At 38.8% G+C, this 21,142-nt stretch overlaps 1 protein-coding gene across 5 annotated transcripts; it reads right to left on the reverse strand.

Annotated features, from left to right (window-relative positions):
- Positions 1–587: 587 nt before the first annotated feature.
- LUC7L3 (LUC7 like 3 pre-mRNA splicing factor) lies at positions 588–20,423 on the reverse strand. Of its 5 annotated transcripts, XM_009094392.4 has the most exons (12): positions 20,213–20,423; positions 13,604–13,670; positions 12,560–12,599; positions 12,151–12,295; positions 11,212–11,286; positions 11,020–11,124; positions 9,005–9,166; positions 8,314–8,597; positions 7,616–7,776; positions 2,652–2,792; positions 2,441–2,546; positions 588–1,115 (listed from the first exon to the last, which is right to left on the reverse strand). In XM_009094392.4, exons 1-12 carry the CDS (start codon positions 20,309–20,311, stop codon positions 1,103–1,105), a joined length of 1,398 nt encoding a protein of 465 aa, XP_009092640.1. In that variant the 5' UTR covers positions 20,312–20,423; the 3' UTR covers positions 588–1,102. The 5 variants fall into 5 exon arrangements, 4 of the variants coding, with proteins under 4 accessions (XP_009092640.1, XP_050837129.1, XP_009092639.1 ...); XM_050981172.1 differs by lacking the exon at positions 2,652–2,792; XM_009094391.4 differs by having other exon boundaries at positions 588–2,546.
- Positions 20,424–21,142: the final 719 nt, after the last annotated feature.

Genomic DNA, 21,142 nt, shown 5'->3' on the forward strand with positions numbered 1-21,142 from the left:
TGCACTTCCACACACAGGCCAAATAAATCAGCACAAGTTACAATGGTGTTCTGTCCATGTCTGACTTTGGATACATTTACAGTCAAGGCCTGAATACTAATGGAAAAGATAATGCTCTTTTTAAAGAATGTAAATTCATTGCCTTACAGCCACAGCACTTACTACTACACACTGCAGTTCTTTTCCAACAAGAACCACTCTTGCTTGCACGACAGCTTCACAGGGAAGCACAAGGCACATCTCCCTGCCTGTGTGTCTGTTCTGACCAACTGCACAGGACTGTTAATACCACAAACCAATACTGCAATGCAAATAAGCAGCAGTCTGGAAGCCAGTCTCCGCACTGGCATCTCTCGAAGGCATGCTGTTGAAGTTGAACTGTTATAAAGAATTAGTACTGCCATTATTTTGCCAAATTTCTGTAATTTCTTAACCCACTGCAGCAAAAGGTGCTTTGGGGGGAGACGGTGAACCCAACAGCATCTAACTGCTGCAAAAGTAAGCCTGAAATTAAATCCTGATGGATCCAAAAAAAAAACCCAAACCCACAAACAGCATAGAATAACTAAGCATCCAAATTAATGAAATAAGCTTGAAGACATAAGAAATTTATTAGGAAATAAGCTTATTTAATATTAAATGTTCAATGACAGAGACAATCAAATTTGTAACAGAAATTCAAAGAGACTTTATTTCCATTTCTCATATATCAAGAAGCTAGGAATTGCTTAGTTGTAAAAATGGGATTAATTTTAGTTCAATTCACACAAATACTAAACATTTATTCTTGTGTTTTAAAGTCCAAGAATGAAAACTTGCAATTAAACACTGAGCAAGCCATGTGTTCAGGTTATGTTGGTTTCTTATCTTAAAAAGTCTTAAAGAAAAAGAAGGATACAGGACTTATATTCTCAGTAGCATATGTGCTATTATCAACACATCTTTTTGAACTCTGGGAGGAAACACCAGTCCTGAATTAAATTTTATTAAAAAAAAAAATCTAACTCAACTTTATATTTTTCTATGCCACTACAGCTTTCTTTCACCTCATTTAAAAGCAGATCTTCAGTTTAAGCTCTCTTCTGCTGTCTTCGCAGACTCTTCACATAGTAGTCCTATAACGCAAAATTTTGGGAGAACAGACGATTAGACAGCATTAGGAGCATTTTGTTTACCATTCCTATACATTCGCCCAGTTGTTAGCTGTCATCTTAACTCTACAAAAACATCACCATTGAACATGACTGGCATTAGAAGCAATGATGCAGCATTAATTGTTTAATATCAACATTAAATGTTTAAAAGTTCCTAGCATACGTAATGCAACTACAGTAACAAATTATACTGCAAGAAGCTCATTTATCAGCTGTCACCTCCACTGTTAGTTCCTTATTTCAGGAATACAACTAAAGACCTTCTGTGTCAAGCTATGTCAAGAGTGGGGAAAAAACTTCAAGTTGTCCTTTCAATACATAACTGCTTATTGCTTAGCTGCTTCATTTCCCACAAATAGTTTCCAGCATATATTCCTGCCATCAACACTGCCATCATTTGGTGGCATCTGTCTCTGCATTTACATCTGCCTCACAAGCCTGTTACCAGCCATTCCACTCTTCTGTGCTATGGCTGACTGCAAAGTCTCCTACACAGTAGGAAATATTAAGCACATACCTCTTAAAGACTTGAATTGCATTGAAAGTAACAAGGCGAATAATATGTAGTGTTTATTGGATTTTAAACTCTTTAAAGATATCTAATTCTGGGCAGCACTGCATCCCTACACACAGTTGAAAGAAAATTCCATTCTGTTAACATCAGATTTACAGTATTCACACAATACACAAAAAGTCCTTTTCACTAGCTTCAAAATCAAAAACACAACAGTAAGCTTAAAGATTACAGGCAACAGCATTCAAACATGGATGTGGGTAGAGAAAGGAGTACCTGGCATGAGTACCTGCTTAGTTTGACTGAATCCTTGATTTTTAATTTGGCTTTTCATGGGCCGCTCACAACACCAACGCTGTGTGAGGTATGGTAGTCAGCTGCAATAATTCATAAACCCTACACTTCCATCAATCCAATGCTACTGGCTCTCGAGTTACAGAACAAACTGCATTAGAATGCAAGGCAATAAAGCAAAAAAACTAGAAACATCCTTGACAAAGAAATACTAGCAGTTTATATGAAAACAAAGTAGTCCAACATGTGCCTCAAATATTAAGTATTTAAGCAAAAGTTTCTGCTGATGTACCAACACAATATGGACTTAAATACAAAACCAGTTCAACTTTTTTTTAAAAAAACGATAACAAAATCCCTAAAAATAAAAAAAGATAATTAATTTTTCTATTGTGATTATATTACAAATATGTCCCAAAGAGGCACACTAATGGGGGCACGAGTCTGCTACAAAAATAGCTGAGACAAAACAATGTACCTCAAAACGTTTTGCAGGACTACACTGTCATTTCCTTCAGAAGGTGCTTTAGTTTGTCTTCTTACTTGACTTAGTTCCATCTTCATCTGTGCATACTTACGCTGCACTGTTAAACAGTAACAAAAAGCCCTAATCAAAGTTTGAAATAATGCACTTACCTCTGTCTGATCTGAGGTCATATCAGATCAGTTTTAATTGGACTGAGTGTCACCTTCAGATTTAATGTCTTCATTGGTCCCATTGACCTCATTCTTAGTCTCACTCTCCTTCGAGTCTGTATTTGTGTCTTCACTCTGTTTTTCTCGACTACTGGACTTCATACTACTTTTTTTATCATCAGATCCCCTCTTTTCTGCCATGAAAGAAGACATTGACCATGGATTTCAAAATAAAAACAAACATTGCACATGTGAGATATATACTGCATACAACATGGGACAATTACTTTCTATAGCAATAACAGTAATACTCAGTTACAGAAACAGGCTTCAGACTACCATGCTGGAATGGAGAGGGGACAAAATAAAGGCAGAAGGAGACAGTATAAGGTGGGGGAAGAGGAGAAAGGTCCAACCTCCTAACAGAGGCAGCTACTCAGCTCTCTGTCAAAATGAACAAATTGGGGGTAAAGCAGTTAGGCAGATGTGTAATTATGGTGCATGGCTTCCTTACTTACTATGGGACTCTTTTGGTCCCCAAGTTTTGATTTCTGATTGTGTATGGCTTGCTTTGGTTTATAATTTTCATTAATTATGGTTCTTGAAAGAGAATCAGAAAAGAGTGGTGGACAATGTTTGACTGCATAATCAAAGAAATTGATACTTGCCAATTAAAAACTAGCTATCTCAAACTATCAAATACTTTGGGCAACAATATTAAGCACTGACAGCTTTGAAGGCGGAGATCAGTGACAACCAAAATTGAATTTGAAGCTGCACATTTGTCAGCGTTGTTAATTCTCAATTTCATAAAAACAGCAGTCAGTTATAAACAACTCATTAAAAGGGCTTGGGGAGACAGCTTGGAAGATATATAAAAAGCAGGTTTTTTTTCAAAGGCAAAGAGACAGCAAGTTATGGGGGAAGGAGCCCACAATTTGATCATCAATTGGGAAGCTTACTGAAGCATTTGCTACACAAAAATCTCAATCTTCAAAGAAGGAAGGAAGCCAGAAGTAAAAATATTTCCATGGGAAGAAAAACATTCAGTATTAGAGCTGCGTGCCTCATCTGTAAATTCAGTATTTGCAAATTTAATAAAAATACCAATTCCTGCTGTATTATTTCACACCATAATATTCAACTCTTTCTCAGTAAAGACACTCTGGAGAGAAAAAAAAAAAAAAAATCCAAAAACCAACCTCTCAGATGTCATCATACAGAACAACATTCATGCTCTTTTTTCTGATTATTCCCTGCTATCTGGGCAATCAAAATAAATATTATAAATAGATATATCCCTGACACAGGAGCACACAGATCGAACACTCTGAAAAAGCTATTTTAAATAACATTATCGCCTAGACTGGCATAATACACTTTTATATTCCAGGATACAAAGCAAGAAATTAAGCTTTAAAAGCGCAGCAACATTCCAACTTCTTTGTTTTATAACACACTACCAAAGGATAGGGTTAAGCCCTCACAGAGAAATGAGGGCAACTACCTAACGACCACCAGTAGTGAGGATTCACCTGCAGCAGCACATCCAGTGCAGGGTGCTTGGAGAGCACATGGCAACATCACCCAGCTCACTGAACAACTAAGTCAGTTTGGGTCTGTCTGCCCTCAATTTGGCAACTCCGCAGGTAGATTGCACTCTAACTAACCTTGTTAAAAAGTCTTCTTTTTGTGTCTTAAAGGTATCTCCGGTGCACACGTGGATCCACTGAGGAATAGTAGTCTTGTTTCCCCGCAGAGGACTAGTAGTCAGTCCAATAATCTTATCTTCTGTCCTATGTAGATATGGTAGATCTTAATAGCCCTATGGATGTGCAGTGTGCAGGGTTTTGTTCTGTCTTGTTTGTGTCTTGAATGTGGTCAAGGAGGATAATTTTGTTTAAGGTTAAAAAAAACTAATAAACTGTGGTATGAAAGACCAAACTCTTCTAAAAATTTTAGTATTAAAATAGGTATACCATACCAAACCGCCAGTTTGCCAAGCAGAACTGAAACAGTGTATTCAACAAACAGCCCAATAACTTTTCAACCCCTAGAGTATCTGCAAGAAGTTAAGTTCCTCCACTGTATTTTTAATCAGTAAGAGAGAAAGCACATAAAATTAGTTTGCTGTTGGAACTGGGTGTATTATTTCAGCTGTGATCTATTAGGTATAAATCACATTATTATTGATTTTGCTTCCTGATTAAACACATGCACATTTTTCTGACTGAGTTTGTGTGGGCAACTGAGATGTGTTTTGTGAGAATCCTTATCATGACAAAGTGAATTGCTTTACTGTTCAGAAAATCAAACATCATATCCAGTATTACTGAAGTGTTCTGGCAGTATTTGCTGAGGTTTAATCACTAACATTAAAACATGATCATAATTTTTTAAATTCAAGTATAAGAATCTAGATTAGGGAAGATAGAAAGCCAAGCCAAAGTGGTCTAGAGTCCCATTCCAGTACTAACCCTTCATAAAATGAAGATACTTGGAAAATAATTTTTATTTTATAATCTATATATTGCATCTGCTCTGAAGTTTGTTAATTTGAATAGTAGGTGCATTCTACTGGTTTATATTAAGCTAATGCTCAGCCGGTGTTTACGGCTGGTGGCTCCTTTCTTTAGAAAAGGTATCTCTGACCCTGAAATCTGTGTCACAAAGCAAGTGCCCCCATTTTTACACAGACTTTTTTCCTAGAACCTTGGCTGCCGTCTTCTACACATAAGTATCTGAGTGAACAAGAAACCAGGACTTCTGAATTTTGAAAGTGTGGGACTAATTTAATGTGCAATTGTACACAAGTCTTGGTAAACTGCTTCTTGGGATTTTTTTGTGTTAATATTCATGTTTATAAAGCAGTCTGAGATTTCCAAATGAAAGGCACTACTAGTTACAGCCTTTGCTGCTTACTTTTACAATTGCAGATCAGTGGTGGCAATAAAGTAGATTCGATTCTGGAGACAAGATTCCCAATGTAGTAAGTTAAGATTTAACTTTGAAGTTTCTATTGTGCAAAAGCCACACACTTCAAACACATGAATCTCTAAAAGCGTTATTCTTAACTAACTATTTACAGTGCCACATCGTAAATATGACAATGCAATGGTGCTTACAGCTTAAGTACAGAAATTAACATTTTGTTGCCTTAGTAATTACTACTGGATTTGGTTTTTTCCTTCCTTCCTTCCTCTTTAATTTTTTTTTTTCTGTTAAGACTTTCCCAACAAAGGGAAAAAAATCACAAACTTCTTCAGCATTACAGTCCTGCTCTCTCAGGCTTATTTGTGCTTTTACAAATGTTAGGATGGCAGAGTCAAAAAAAGTAATTGATTTTCCCAGGTGGGATTTTCATCACAGCTCATAGCATCACCTCACTGTCCTCATTTCTGGTGCAAGAAAGTAGCAAGCAGAAAATAAAACAGCCAGCAAGGAAATCAGTCAAGTTAAAACTAAAAATACTTGAGATGTTGAAGAGAGATTATTAGCTCCTCTATTTATGGGAAGATTAATGAAAGAACTGAAAAGGTCAAAACCAGACCAAATTTGAATAAAGAAGAAAGCAGTTATTTATATGCATAGATAACACACATTCAAGAGAACAGGACATTCTTCACCAAGTATCAGAAATCTGTTCATAAAGCAGGCAAAAAATCAGGTAAGAATAGTAACAAATGGACAAATATAGGCTACAACACTGAATAGTTTAAAGCCTGCACATCATTTCCACTGCCAGCGAGCAAGCAACAAAACCCACTCTCTTACACGGCAAAGGAAAATGGGAGAAGAATCAATACTAAAGGTGGCCCACAATATAAACCAGAATAATTCAAACAGTCCGAGGAAGTCGAGGAAGAGAAATACATGAAGCATTACCAACATTTTGGCAACCAATCCACTGGATAAATACAGAGAAGGGTCAAGCAGACAGGCCTATGCAACCCAGACACATGCACAGAGCACCTTTCATTCCAGAGAACCTCAAAAGTACCTTAGAAACACAATTGTTTCATCCATTACTGATGATCAGCCCATGAAGTGGGGTGGCTGTTTCGGACTGGCCATTAGTCAGCTCCCCACCAGAGCCAGAAGTATTACGTTCCTACAGAAGTTCCAAAAAACTTTTAAAGGGGGAAATTTAGCAGTAACAGTGAATTAGTATCTTCTCACAGAATGTGAATGTACAGTGTTCTCACTGTAGCTCTCTGTAATCCTACTTAAAGTTTCTGAGCTTCAGCCTCTGGTGAAACAGTGAGTCACCATGAATGCGGTGGTACATGGCACGTACAGCTACAAAACTGTTCCAAAGACTAACACAGCTTTCTGTTCAGACTCACCTGAATACTGACAAAGCAAGACTCACTTTGTTTAAACAACAAATAAAAAAATCAAACAAAAAAAAAGGGAGAAAGGTGGGGGGGAAGAGCAGGAGACTGGGGAGAAGGCATAAATTGTCATTTAGAGCATCGCAGGGATTCTGCACTATTTATCTTGAACTGCACTTATAGATCAGGAAAAAAACTTAAAAGCACTATTAAAAGAATAATAAAGGAAACATGATAGTGTTGAGAACTAATAGGTGGTACAGGTGAGAAGCAAGGTACCAGCCTCCCACAAAACATGTACCTGCAACGGGTAATTGCAAATATCCACTAGGAGTAGGAATATAAGACATTCACTCTTAGAAAATTATTATTACAGGCGTATGTTTTTCTAAAGGTAAACAGGTCTTAAAATATATAAAAATCCTTGCACACTTCATCTGCAGGCAAACTGCAACAGGTAAGAGAAGGACACTGGGGTGTAGGTATGCACACACATGTAGTGACAGTAACTGGAAAGAAAAAATGCTTCAAATTGCTTACAGCAACACACACACCTCTCAGAATGAGGTCTGATTTGGTACTAAGAACTTTCAGGCACTCACTGAAAAGCTAACAGCTTCTGAGACTCTAAGAAAAGATTTGTTTCAGAACTTGCTAAGAACTCAGTCCTTAAACAAACATACCTTTTTCTTTTGACTTCCTGTCTTGTTCCCTCTCTCTGCTTTTGCTTCTGTGCTTGTAGGATTTTCGATCCCGGCTTTTTGACCGTCTCCTGTCCCTACTACGAGACCTGTGTTTCCTTTCTGATCTATCATGGCTTCTGCTTCTCTTCCGATCACGACTCCTTAACATTCAGAGAGAATTTGAAAAATGTCAATCTCAGCTGCTATTTTCCATCTCAGAATATACAACAGTAAAACAGCAGCACTTTTAAATACAGTGATTACCTGCATAAACCAAATATTAACATTTTTTTTAGAAATATTTCCCAGTACATAAGAAATATGCCCTCTTCATTTACTGAAACACTTAACTACATAGTTTAAAAGTATCTACCACCATGAAATAAAGACCAGCTGAAGGAAGAAACAAGAAACCATATTTTTTGGGAGCATTCTTTGTTTGCTGAAAGCTCCCTCATAAAGCTGCTTCTACCACTATGGTTTCATCTTCCAAAAATGGAGAGAAGACAGTGACACTCAGAAAAACTTGATTATCCTTAGAACCAATAAGGTGCGTATTCACTTAAGAAGAAAGATCTAAGTGAAGTAAACAAATCAGTGATGTGACTCAGGCTGACAGATAAGTCCCCACAAGATTTTTACCTTTTGAAAATTTACCTGAAAATACTTAAGAGACACAGAGACACACACAGAGGTACCTGCTTCGTCTTCTTTCTCTGCTTCTTGACCTTTTGTGGTCTCGTGAGCGGCTGCACCTCCTGTCAGATGTCCTGCTTGAATGCCTGCTCCGTGAGCGGCTCCTTTTACGTCTCTCTCTGTCACGAGCCCTCTCTTTCTCCTTTTCTTCCTCTTCACGTCGTCTCTTTCTTTCCCGCTCTTCTCTTTCCCGCTCCCTCTCTTTCTCCCTCTCTTCCCGTTCTAGCTTCTCTTTTTTCAACCTTTCATCACGGTCAGGCTCTTCTGTTCTTTTTCGTAACTTTTCCTTAAAAAAGAAGTTCACAGGAAGAAATTAAGATTACTCAAGACACTTAAACTTACAGATTCTGAGAATGTAAAAGCCTAAACTTTTAAAACAGTTCCATTTTATCTTCCAAACAAAGGACAGTGCTTCCTAAAATCCCTGAAATGAAAATCCTTTGTCTTGCAGAACCTTTTTTTGCTTGTCACTCTCACAACGGAGGCCACACTACATTTCCTTTAAAAGGCCATAAAAATTCCAACCTGAACCAACATCCTTGCTTGTATCTAATGTCACAACAAATTACATCAGTGAAAGCACAGTGCAGGATTCCATCTCTTGGGAGTGCTTCACCTTCTTCACACAGCCTTTTATGTAAGTTAGGAAACCTCCAAGCATTTTTAATTTCAGTAACTGGAGGAAATACTTACTTTTAAATCTTCTACAGTAGCTTTTATTTTGGCATAACCCATGTGCTGCTTTCCCATTAAGTGGTCATCTACCCTGGACTGTGCATCTCCTACAATTAAAAAGGCTCCACAAACTTCACAAACTTCCATTTGTTTTTCCTGGGCTGCAAAGCTCTCAATTGTCTGAAAAAAAAAAAAGAACATTTAATTTGGCAAAAGAGAAGTTTTAGTCAGTGAAGAGGTTGGTAACTCTACGTTACTGTTGTCAAATCCCAAGCTCTATTGAAAGCTGAAATCACATCTGCCTGCTTTATCTTTGGTTCACTGCACCCCATCACAGTAAACAGGGAGAGAAGAAGCCACCCTATGACCATTCCCACATGGAAGGAGCCCATGAAAAACCACAGAACAATTACTCACTGCATTAACATGTATATAGTCATATCTGCAGCTTCCTTGCAATATCAGAAAAATTAAAGTTTTAAGTTTTTCTTTTAAAGCTTTTTTTTTTTCAGTTTTAAGATTTCTTTTGCATCAACTTTTGAAATGTCAGGAGCTGCAGAACTACCATGGAATATACCTCAAGGAATCAAAAGGCTAGAATACCACATCAAGAATAACAAAAAGAAATACTGGCTTCTATTTAAAAGTATGGTGGTTAAATTAAACCACTGTTTCAACAGACATATGAGAAGTACACTGAAATTTCAACAAAAACCCAGGTTCATGAATCATACAGCATGGACATAAACATGCTGTGTGCAACATTTGAGAGCTCTTAAAAAAAACAAGTAATCAGGCCTATCAACATTTTTACAAGCTTATACTTCATTAAGTATACCCCAAAAAGTAAAAACTAACAATAGTCCTACATATATATCACAAAAAGTAATCACATTTAAAAAAAATTATTCATCACATCTTTAATATGCTTCATTCTCCCACGAATCAAACAATTGTTAAGCGAACACATCAGACATTAAACCACATTGTTAACCAACAAAAGAAAAGAATAAAAATCACACCACAAATAAAGTCAAACAAAGCTTTATATGTTTTTAATTTCTTAAACAACTGTTACAAAACCCAATCCACAAATTTTTAAGCGTGTTTCAAATAACACACAAGCAAAACTAAAAGAAAATATCCCTATTTTAATAAAAAACCCTTAAACCACAACAAATTAAAAGTCCTTTCCTAATTAATCACTTAAAGCAAAAATTAAGTGAGTCCCAATGAAAAACATCAATCAATATCACACCCAAGAACATGTAAACAAGATAAAGTTCAAATTAACCTCCTCAAAACTATTACACCTGTTAAATAATTTTGCTATGAAAGCATTTCTACTAGAATTATCAGGTTTTTTAACAAAAACAAGATTTCTTAATTCTAAACAAAACCAACAACAAAATTTTCAAACTTTCAATCCTTCTGGCTGTTGTTTCAATAAATTGTAACGAAGAGCTCATAAATGTTGCACACAGCAACAAGAGCTCTTAAAATATGATATGGACAAAACTGAATTTAGGATTTCAAACTGAATTCTTAAAACAAGAATCTCAATTTGTGCATTTCATTAAACACCAAAATAAAATCTTTAAACTTAAGCTCCTTTTTATTAACAAGAAATTGATACTTGAAACATTCCCTCTGGCTTCTGCAGCTCTCAGAGTCAGACAGATGCCTGTCACAGCCCAGACTCAAGGGCTTTCTGTAACTGTTACATTGGTAGCTCAGTAGAATTATACTGCAGAGGTCACCAGGCAAAGTTTAACTGAGACCTCCACTAGAGGAAGGTGCAAGCTCTCCTCCAGGACTGCTGGGTGAGTAATTTCATAGTTTGTGTGCAGGAAGCCTTCTCCCAAGACAGAATGCCTAATCAATACACTGAATTAACACAGCCAAATGTCCTGCTACTATGTAATGAATTCTGCACAGACCTTGCATGCCTTCAGTGGAAGAACATGGTTATTTAGAATGTACTGCACACCAAACTTTGATATGTCTCACAGAACTATGAACATGTGACTTACTGAAGTCGTAGACCTCAGCAGTTCTCTCTCTTCCTTTAACTGTTCAACGAGTTTCATCATTCCTTGTGCTTCTTCCACCTTTCCTTCTGAACCTAGTTCTTCAATCTAAAAGGCAATAAAAACATTAATTTTTTTTTTTTAATCAAGTAACAAAAGCAAGAGATCTCTCTCATGGGGTTAAAAACCCCTCACCTGTTGAAGCAGTACATCAATTTTGTCAGTTAACACCTGAATCTTCTCCTCGTTTTTACCAGTAGGTCCTGCTCCCTGTAAAAAGTACAAGAGTGAGTTGGGGCTTTTTTCTTTCCTTGTTAATATAAAACACTCCTCGACACAGCTTACTCCACCCTTGTTAAGTCTAGTCACATTAATTCCTCCCAAATAAATAAAAATGCTCATGATCCTGGCCTATAAAAAATAAGAAAACTGTATTCAAAGTCCTAACTTTAAACTCTGACACTCCCATGCAGCTATTACATATCTTTGCAGTCATTCAATTATGACTTAAGAGGTTCTGTAGGCTTTAAATTTCAAACTCTGAGTGTAAATTGCAGAAAGAATCTCACTTCAAAGATGTATTAGTTAGCAGTGCCCTCTCAGCAGGCAGCTAGAATAGACTTATTGCCGCATTCCCTCCTCTGCTCCACAAATGGCATCTCTCAACTTCATACTGTCCACAGCTCCTTCTGAAGCAACTGGACTTGACTTTGTACAGAACAGTGAGGTGGGGCAGCAGAAAGAGCAAGGCTGTCCTGGCAGTCACAAAACTCAGAGAGCACAGGCCACAGACACTGCTCTACATCCACCACGGGGAAAGGCACAGTTTGCAAGTGCAGGGAGGGAGGAATGTACAACTAGTGGAGAGAATGTAAACAGGTTCTCAGGGTAAAGACAACACCTGACAGGTAGAGAACACATACTCGTTCTGAGGAAACAAAGAGATAGTGAGAACAGAGAGAGCTCTTGGTGACTCTGGAGTCACTTGGCTTGTCTATTAATGTCGGATGCGAACCGACAAAAAATCTGATTCATCAGGAATCTTCTGCATAATAATAAGTTTCACCTGAATAGATAAGAACCTGAAGATGCTATCTACAGGAAAAGCTGCCTCAATGACTCCTGCAGACTCACCCCAGAAGACTGTTGGTTCTGCGAAAGAGCCAAACGAGCATGGCCCCTCCGGATCCTGCGCTCCACCTCAGCAAGCAAGCTCTGCAAATAGCGCAGGAAGTCTCTCTCGTAGCCCACCTTCATAAACCGAGAGCTCTTCTCATACCTGAGAAAAGATTTTTAAAATGAGAGGTCACATCAATCTGTAATAGACTGAAAACTAAGTAACAAGACACACAGTATTATAAATTCTTGCTCACAATAAGAGAATATTACATATTTAAAAAGGTACATTTTTATTTAAATAAAAATTTAAGTAAACTTTTGGAAATAAAAAGAGCAAGTAATTCGTAATGTTTGGGCTGCTATTAGCAAATTGTAAAGATCCCAGAAACTTCATTTACTTTAACATATCAAACAACAAACTTACTGTTTGCGTAGATTTTCATCATGAATTTTTTCACAAGGACCTAAGAAGACAACACAAAGAGATTAAGTTTGCATTCCTAAATGTTGTATTCATATTCCACCAACATTTGTTTGTGCATCATGACAGAACAGAGCTATAAACCTTTCACAAATATTTTTATGCTTCTGTCTTTCTGCTTCCTTTGCTTGGAGCTTGAAAGACACTGAAGAAAAAGAATGCCAACATCATTAGGAAGTTATGAAAAAGAGACTCGACATACAAAGTCATGATAAAGAACAGAATTTCCAGATCAAGTTTTACATCAGTAAATACAAACAAACTATGTAATATCCTATACACCTAGGGCTTAAAAAAAATAAAAGAACAAAAAAAGAAAAATTGCATATGAAGGGAAACTTCATCAGGCACTTTCTAATTTCCAGGCTTCTCTGCAACACACTGGCTACTTAAAACAGATCTTCAGAGTAAATTAGGAGGTATGTGCCCTGAGCTCATGAAGGTGACTGTGTTAAAATTCCTCACCTTCCCCAGACTCTCAAACTCATCAACAGACTTAGAAACTAACACTAAGACAAAAGCCTGATTTTGCTAAGTTAACATCTCCAAACTATGTGCTACATGTAGCCATCAATTACCAGTAATTTAGAGCTGGTCTTCAGATATAACTATTACAGTAAGTGAGACTTACTTTAGGTAAAGCAGCTCAATAGTATATACTCACACAAAACCAGGTTAAAAACCTGCCCAGGTAGAGTAACCCAAACTACAAACTGCCACTTGAGCAGGAGAAAAGCACCCCACACCCAGCAACATAGCTTACACAGTAAGAAAAAAAAATGTAAGATGCTTTTTCACTTAGACAAAGTAGGATCTGGAATAAGTATTACTTTTAGCATACTGTATAACTGGCAACCCTTGAAATGAAAAAAAAAAAAATTCCAAGTGTTTTGACACAGCAATTAACAATAAAAACATAGTTTGCAAACAAAAGTTCAACTGTAATTACTTTTCCATGAATAAAAATGTAATGACTTATAAACTTACCTAGATCGGAACGCGTATTTGTAAATAATTCAGCTGGGCAAAAGCCACAAAGATAGTATTTGCAAACCTGACAGAAGAAAGAAACAGGCATCATTTTTTGCCTCTTGAATTGAAAATTTTATGTAATCACTTTTTTTACTAAAACACAAAGTTTTAGTGTCACAGTTTCCTTTGAAAATAGTAAAATTTCTAGAAATTTTACACACCCTTTATATTTCTTGGCAGCAGTAAGTGCTACAAGATGCACTTCAATGACCAAACACTAAAAATCTTACTTTTCCTTGCAACAGTAACAGTTCCTAACTCTACCACTAAATATTTAAAATTAGAGGAAGGTGTCATCAATTTATAAATATAAATATTTAATACTTGCAAAGGAAAGGAATGAGATCAGAATGGACTATTTAGTAAGTTTCAGTGATATTCTTAACTGTGAAAAGCCACAAGAGGTGAGAGCAATTGCCACGGAAGCATGGAACATGCTTCCTCTGCTTGCCTGGGACTACTCTGTGTTCAGCCTTCACCTCCTCAGAGCTACCGGCCTGGAGAACCAGAGCCACCTGTACTAAAACATTTGATACTGCCCCAAGGACTTTGATGGCAATTAAAAACAGAATTATCCAGAACCTTATCCACTCCAATGCTTTTACAATTACCTACTTTAAGAATGACAGTCAACAAGACATTATACAGCTCTTCAGGCAGAAAAGGCATTCATTTTAATCTGGTTTCCTGACATCTAGAAAGGATTTGGTTTCTTCTGCACAGACTGGTTTTGCATTATTGAGTCAGGTTCTTCTTCTGGTAACAAAAAAAGATCACCAGAAATTTCAAAAACCCACAAACCCGTTACTGTAGTCAATAATTACTTAACATATGATGGATAAAACCAGCTTTTGTTAAAAAGATTATTCACCCTCACTCATGAGCATGGGCTTAGCTACTCAAGTTGGTCAGTTCCTGAAGTTCGTGACACAGAAATATCTCCTATCAATTAGAACAGCCATAAGGATAGAATCTCAGAAATACTCACATTCCTAACTTCATAAATAATCTTAATTATTTAACTTTTCACTAGACCCTCCCCACAGATGTGACTGCCATTAATTAAGGTGTAAATCGAAAACTAGCCTGGACGTTCTTCCAGCACTTCTTTTACGTTATACCACTTTAACTTTTGGCAATCTAATAACTGTGAATGCATTACAGCCTAGTTCTAATCCTCTCATATATCCCGTGGACAAAGACTTGCAGTATCTTATCTCCCAAGACACACACTGAAGTATCTGAAGAAACCAGGGTAAGGACTGAGGCCCCAGACAACACCACCTCACTAAAAAGCCTGCGACACCCGTTAATCAAATTAGATCAGCCTGATTTATTTTTCCAAGCTAACCACCAGACTGCAAATCAGCCTACAGAAGTTAAAATTCTACTGACTGCTTTACAGAAAAACAATCATGCTCTCTATTTACAAACCATGGAAAAGAAACACAAACAAACAAATTTCTTATTATGTAATTTGAATACTTCTCCTGTGATCCAGGTTTGGACACTGGTACCTATCAGAAGCAATTTAACAAGAATAGTTAAGAAAACATGTGACATGACTTTTTTTTTCCTCCCCTCTCAGAAGGAAGGAGAAAGTTACTGGACAAAATCTGATCTCAGAATGTGTTCTTCTCTGAAAGTTGCAATATCCCTTGTTTTACTACAGAACTACTTCAAAGGAGCAGTTTCTGGGATGGATTTCTGTACTAGTTCACAGAAATATAACTTCTCTACACATTCTCTTCTTCTTCCATTTTCTCATACTCACATCCAGGTATAAGGATCAGTGGAAAGACACTTCCCAAAAAATTTCAGAGGATTAAACAATTTCCTAAGACACAGAGAGCACAGTAATGACAATGTGACCACACCATACAGTTAAAAGGGTTGTAGAATATCTTCCATCAACCAAAAAATTAGGCAAACTGGCCTGTAACAGTTTAGAAAGCAGTAGGAACAAAAGAAGCAAAGGAAAAATTAGAAGTATGATGAATAAAACAAAACACCCATCCACATTAAGAGCAGAAAGAATTAAAATGATTACAAAACAGCACTACTACGAAACTCCTCTTTTTATGAGCTGATTACAGCTAAAAGTTGGAGTAACCAATATTAAAATATGAGGTTTAAACATGCCATACACTGTATTAATGATTGACATATATTAAAACCCCAAAACAAACACAAGCCATATCAAACAACCAAAAAAACTCAAACCCAAAATAATGACAAAACACACACAGAGCAAAAAGCTGCCATAATTTTCTTCTACCAGCTCTATATGCTGCCACTCTAGCACTAGGATGGCACTCAGTGTATTACTTGACATTCCTTCCTAAGAAGCAGCCTACAGTTAAATACTCACTTCAGAGTGGTTCAGACCACCATGGCTGAAGCAATTTTCTTCCCCTCTCATCCCCATTTCATTATGCTCTTCAACTGTGTTTGCTTCAACAGGAAAATACAACTTGCTTGAATTCTGCAGAATCTTGCAGGTATCATTCCAGCTCAGCTTCACTGAGTCCAACATGTACCTTCCCAGGCTGAACATCAACTGCACTTTCAATCAATCCTAAGTAATCAATGGTGAGTGGGAACAGTAAGGGCCAAGGAATGGTCCAAGCATCATGGAACCATTAAAGGACTGAAACAGAGGTGGCTGATAAGCTTCAACTGGCATCCACAGTTTATCAGGCCACTGCACTAACCACAAGTAATATGAAAACACATTCCACAGCAGGGAGTTTGGTAGGCATAACTACCAATGCTGGTAACAAGCATTTACTCCTTTTTGCTGAGTTATTCTGCCAACTCTGCTAGGAAGAAGGTGCAACAGACAAGTGTCAGAGTCAAACTGCTGCTGCAGGATAAGCCTTTGAGACAGCTTGGGTCTCAAAGCCCCTGAGTGCTCACACTTTGGTAAGACACTACAACAAACAGGGATGCTTGGAACTTTCCACTTCTTCATCACTAATTCAATAATCCCTGATATCTCTAGGAGGTGGGAAAGCAGTATCCTTTACATCCAAGTCCGCTAAGTTAACAGCAAGAATTGCAAGCTCCACTGGAGTTTGGGAAGCAGTTCAATGCTCTCCCATATAAAGAAGCTATTAACAGCTCTATATTGTTAGTGTTTCTACATTAACATGTTTCTCTTCTGCAAGAAATTTATTTACTGATGGAGAAGTAGCTCTCTAACAGTAATAAACAATTACAAAAGCAAATTCCTTTAGAGAGACAATTCCAAGTAAAAAGGCTGAGATTAAATTCCAGCAGACTGTGGCGTACACATCAAAAACTAGTAAATTCCTTCTCATAGTTGAGTTCTTTGAATCCATTAAAGCTCACATGCAGCAGACATTTTAAGAGCAATGCCTGCCCACCCAAATCCAAACAAACAATCAGCCCTTCTCCAGAAACCACTCTTAAAGAAAGATGCTATTTGTTGTAGGAAGAGTATTAGTAATAAAAGGTTAAGTCCTCTCCCTCTGTCCCCTGGAGGATTAAGTCCTTAAATTCTACCTAGATACAAAGCAATTTAGGTTGCTGGCATTATCAAAATAAAAGCACAACACATAGCTAAAATCATCCCACCATACTCTGAATACAAGGCAATATTTTGAGAAACTGCATGATCAGAGGCGATTGCTCACAGTCATTTGTCTCTAACAGATCTCCATCCCTCTCCACTTTCTTAAAACCCTGAGTTTGCCTTGAAGAAGAATCAAAATTTCAAACCTTACAGGAGCACACATGGGCTGTCTGTCTTGTACTACAGAACAGCCTCAGAATTCTTATGCAACCACTATTTCTGTAAGAACTTGCTTTCAAGGCAGGTGGCATATTAAAGCAGGAAGGTGTGAATCAATAAAGAAATATACTTTGTCTACAGATAAGACAGTAAGCAGAAAGACAAAAATACGTGATACTAATAATTTCTTCCTGCACACAAAGCCTTTTTGCTAAACCCAGGATCGATTACCTAAAGACACGACATCATATTGAAATATACCACAAGCAGAATTCCAATTTTTAGAGATTAAAGGCTTTAATCATGTCAAAGTTTTATAGTAAGAACTTAAACTCTACAAAAGCTTTTATAACGTATGATCTACATGTTTCATTGGCACTGCAAATAAATCAGACACTGAGCTATCACACCCTCTGCTTCCACACTTTCCACTTCTATCTTGTATTTCACTGCACCTTCCAGTTTCTGATAGCCACATGGATGCAACCTCCAAAGAATAAGCAAAATACAGATGAGCTTCTTGTGGTAATCTTCCACATTCAAAACTGATGAAATGTGACACAAAATCCAACACTTTGGGATCAATACAACATGCTGGCATTGAGCAGGCTGCATGTCGATCAATGTCTAATCTCAAAAGAAATTACATTAGCAGACGTATTTCACCTGAAAAGCAGGACAGCAGGCAGAGGAATTAATGTTACCATTTGAACCTTATTTGCATTTCCTGTCTTTTAAAATATGTCAGCATTGCAAATTTAATCTTTAGGTGACAAAGGAAGTCAAACTGAGGCACATGTTTAACAGCAGTAATTGCTAGGGTTTATGAACTCATAGGTTGACTACAGGATTCCAGGAAAACATTCCTTGCAGAAAGGTTGTATTTAATCATAAATAAAAGCAGAAGCAGAGCAAACAGCAGCAGATCCTGCAGGACTGAAGTACTTTCCCACTGCTCTTAGACACAGGACAGTGCTCACTTTCTGAACTGTTAAGAGGAATGGGAAGGAGAGACAAGGCCCTGTTTGTAAAACAGCAAATCTGAACAGCTTAGAGACTGAGTCCTTTGGTTGTAATCAAACTCTTCAGGCTAAAGCTGTAAGTGAAAAGAAAAACTGAAAATACTCTGTGATTCGTTCAATTGAAGATGAAGAAGGTAATCTGAACTTACTAAAAGTGAATGATGGGGAAAACAAAAACCAACCAAGAAAACAAGTCTTTCTCACCTTAAGGAATAAACCACACCAATCACCTTATCTGTTCTACCTGGGCCAACATGGCTGAAGCCATTCACCTTGTATTCCATGTATTTCATCTAACTCCTCCTTATTTTAAATTCACAATCAAAAGAAAATATCTAACCAAACACCCAAGTGAATTATTTTCTTAATAAAGTAAGTCTAGAAACACATAAACAAGGTCATGAAAACTTCCTGAACTCACGATTCCCTCCTGACATGCACTGCTCATCTACAGAGCAGCATTTTTCAAGGGAAAGGTTCCTCACACTTGAAAAATCTAAAGGAAGATAGGTATTAGTCCTTAGATCATACAAATTCAACCACTCCAAACAAATTCAAGTATTATCCTCCTTTATAATGACCTAAATCCCATATAAAAACATTAAATCATGTCTTAGATTAAGACACAATTTAGAACAGCCAAATGCAAGCATTTCTCCCTCCTCCCAAATAAACAACATCCCAAGCAAATGCTAAGGGGGGAGCAGCTAAATGTTTTGTGCAGGTTTAACCACAGAAATTCCTATCATTTAAGCGATAACACACATTGTAACTGTGACACTTTCTTTTAACACACGTCATAACGAAAAAAAGGTCTCACAAACGGGAGAAAATAAAACTTAAGAATTCATCATTGTTCACCTCTCTCAAAGCAGCAGCTATGGGACCTCTGCAGGAACCACTGAGTTTTCCTGAAATAACTTACAATTCAACTATGATAGCCAAAACTAACTCATCATTCATCAAAGCTCAACCAGCTGGAGAAACTCCAACTATTAACAATAATAACAACAATAATAATAGCAACAACGTTGTCTTGTTTGGACTACTTATTGCAAAAATGAATGAACATCCTATTAACAAAAGTACGTTAAGTACTCCTAAATGACAGTCTTGTTTAAGATAGTTTCCGCCACCAGCAGATTCCTCTGAGTGAGGAAATAAAGAAAGAATCAAGCTTTTCTTAACCAAAAGTCTCATGGTTTTTCCTTGTATTACAAGCTCCAGACATTAAAGTCGGTAAGCGCGTGCCTTTCTTTTTCCTCCCCCAACACCACCCTCAGGAAAAGATCCACATTCATTTATCTCCCAAACTAGAACATCTATCTCATCCCCCTTCGTGTAAGTCAGCAGCTTCCACTCAGAAGTGTTGAATCCCTTTAACCGCCCCGCCGCCTTATATTTGTGTTTCCCTACGGGAGACCTCGGCCACCAGCAGCTCTCTGGAAACCCCCGTTCCCGTTAACGGCGGCGCTGGCGGGCACAGCCTAGCCCCACAGACACCCAAACACCGGGGCTGCTCCTCCTGTAGCCCAACAACAGCCCGGCTGTGTCGGAATCTTCCTCCTCCTCCTCGGCCCAGGCCGCCACGCAGGGCCCAGCACGGAGGGCCCAACCCGCACCCCGGCAACCCACGCGGAACCCCAGCTCCGGCCGGCACGTCCCCCCTTCCCGTAGTTGTCCCCGGCCAAGAGAAGCCACCCATATCGCTCCGACAAAGCCCCGGCTACGCGCAATGTGCGAGAGCAGCGAAGGAGGCAGGAGAGGCGGCCCCGCTACACTCACGCTCTCGTGGTCCCACCGCACGTTGCTGCGCTTTTCATCCGGGGCCAGGTTTCTGTCCCGGCCCATGAGCTCATCGAGGAGCTGGGCGGCCGATATCATCGTGAGCTGCGGGCCGAATCCTCCTCGCCAGACACCAGCTCGGCCGCCTCGCACCGACAACCCGCGCCGTGCCTGACGGAGACAAAATGGCGTCGATGGCTGGTCCTGCCCACAATGCACCGCGCGGGCCGAGCCCGCCTTGCTCCGCTCCCTCACGGCGCCTCCGCGCTGCCCGGCCCGAGCAGCCGTGAGGCACGCAGGTGAGAACGGGGAGTCCGGACAAATACCGGAGCGCGGAACCACCACAGTCGCGTGTGGCTCCGCGTGAGGGGCAGCGGGTGCTACACAGACGGTGTCCTACCCAGTGAGGTGTCACGATAAATAATGTCCAGCTCCGTGTGGTATCACTGCAAACGGTAACCTGTCACGACAGAGTGTGTCCAGCCCAGTGCGGTGTCCGAACGCAGGGACCCAGCATAGAGACACAAGGCTAGTGGCCTAGTTGGTCATGGCTGGAGGCTAAAGACACGGGCCTGAGCACAGCTGTCATAGTCCCCTCTCCATCCTGGCAGGAGAAAGTCACCCAAACCGCTCCTGATGCGCTCCTTCTGAGTCCCCGTCCCGAGTGTCTCCAGCTGTGCATGTTCACATAGGAATTCAGGGAATTGTAGGATCGTTACGGTTGGAAAAGGCTTCTAAGATCATCCAGTCCAACCATCACCACACTCACTAATAAACCATGTCCTCATGTACCGTATCCACATCTTTTTCGGATGCTTTGAGGGATGATGACCACCACTTCTCTGGAAAGCCTGTCCCATGCTTGACAGGTTGAGGGAGAATAGAAGTCCTGCATACATAGCAAAAATCTTTGACCTTGGAAGTGGCCCA

This window comes from Serinus canaria, chromosome 18 (genome assembly GCF_022539315.1).
Source record: "Serinus canaria isolate serCan28SL12 chromosome 18, serCan2020, whole genome shotgun sequence".
NCBI lineage: Eukaryota > Metazoa > Chordata > Aves > Passeriformes > Fringillidae > Serinus > Serinus canaria.

What these genes read in the sequence shown, in the direction of transcription:
- LUC7L3 (XM_009094391.4), bottom strand. Translation starts at nt 20,311, where the DNA reads ATGATATCGGCCGCCCAGCTCCTCGATGAGCTCATGGGCCGGGACAGA. An exon ending in AGAGAAAGAAGACGAAGCAG is followed by an intron (nt 7,777 to 8,313) that starts GTACCTCTGTGT and finishes CTGAATGTTAAG; the next exon opens with GAGTCGTGATCGGAAGAGAA. An exon ending in CAGGAAGTCAAAAGAAAAAG is followed by an intron (nt 2,793 to 7,615) that starts GTATGTTTGTTT and finishes CTTTCATGGCAG; the next exon opens with AAAAGAGGGGATCTGATGAT.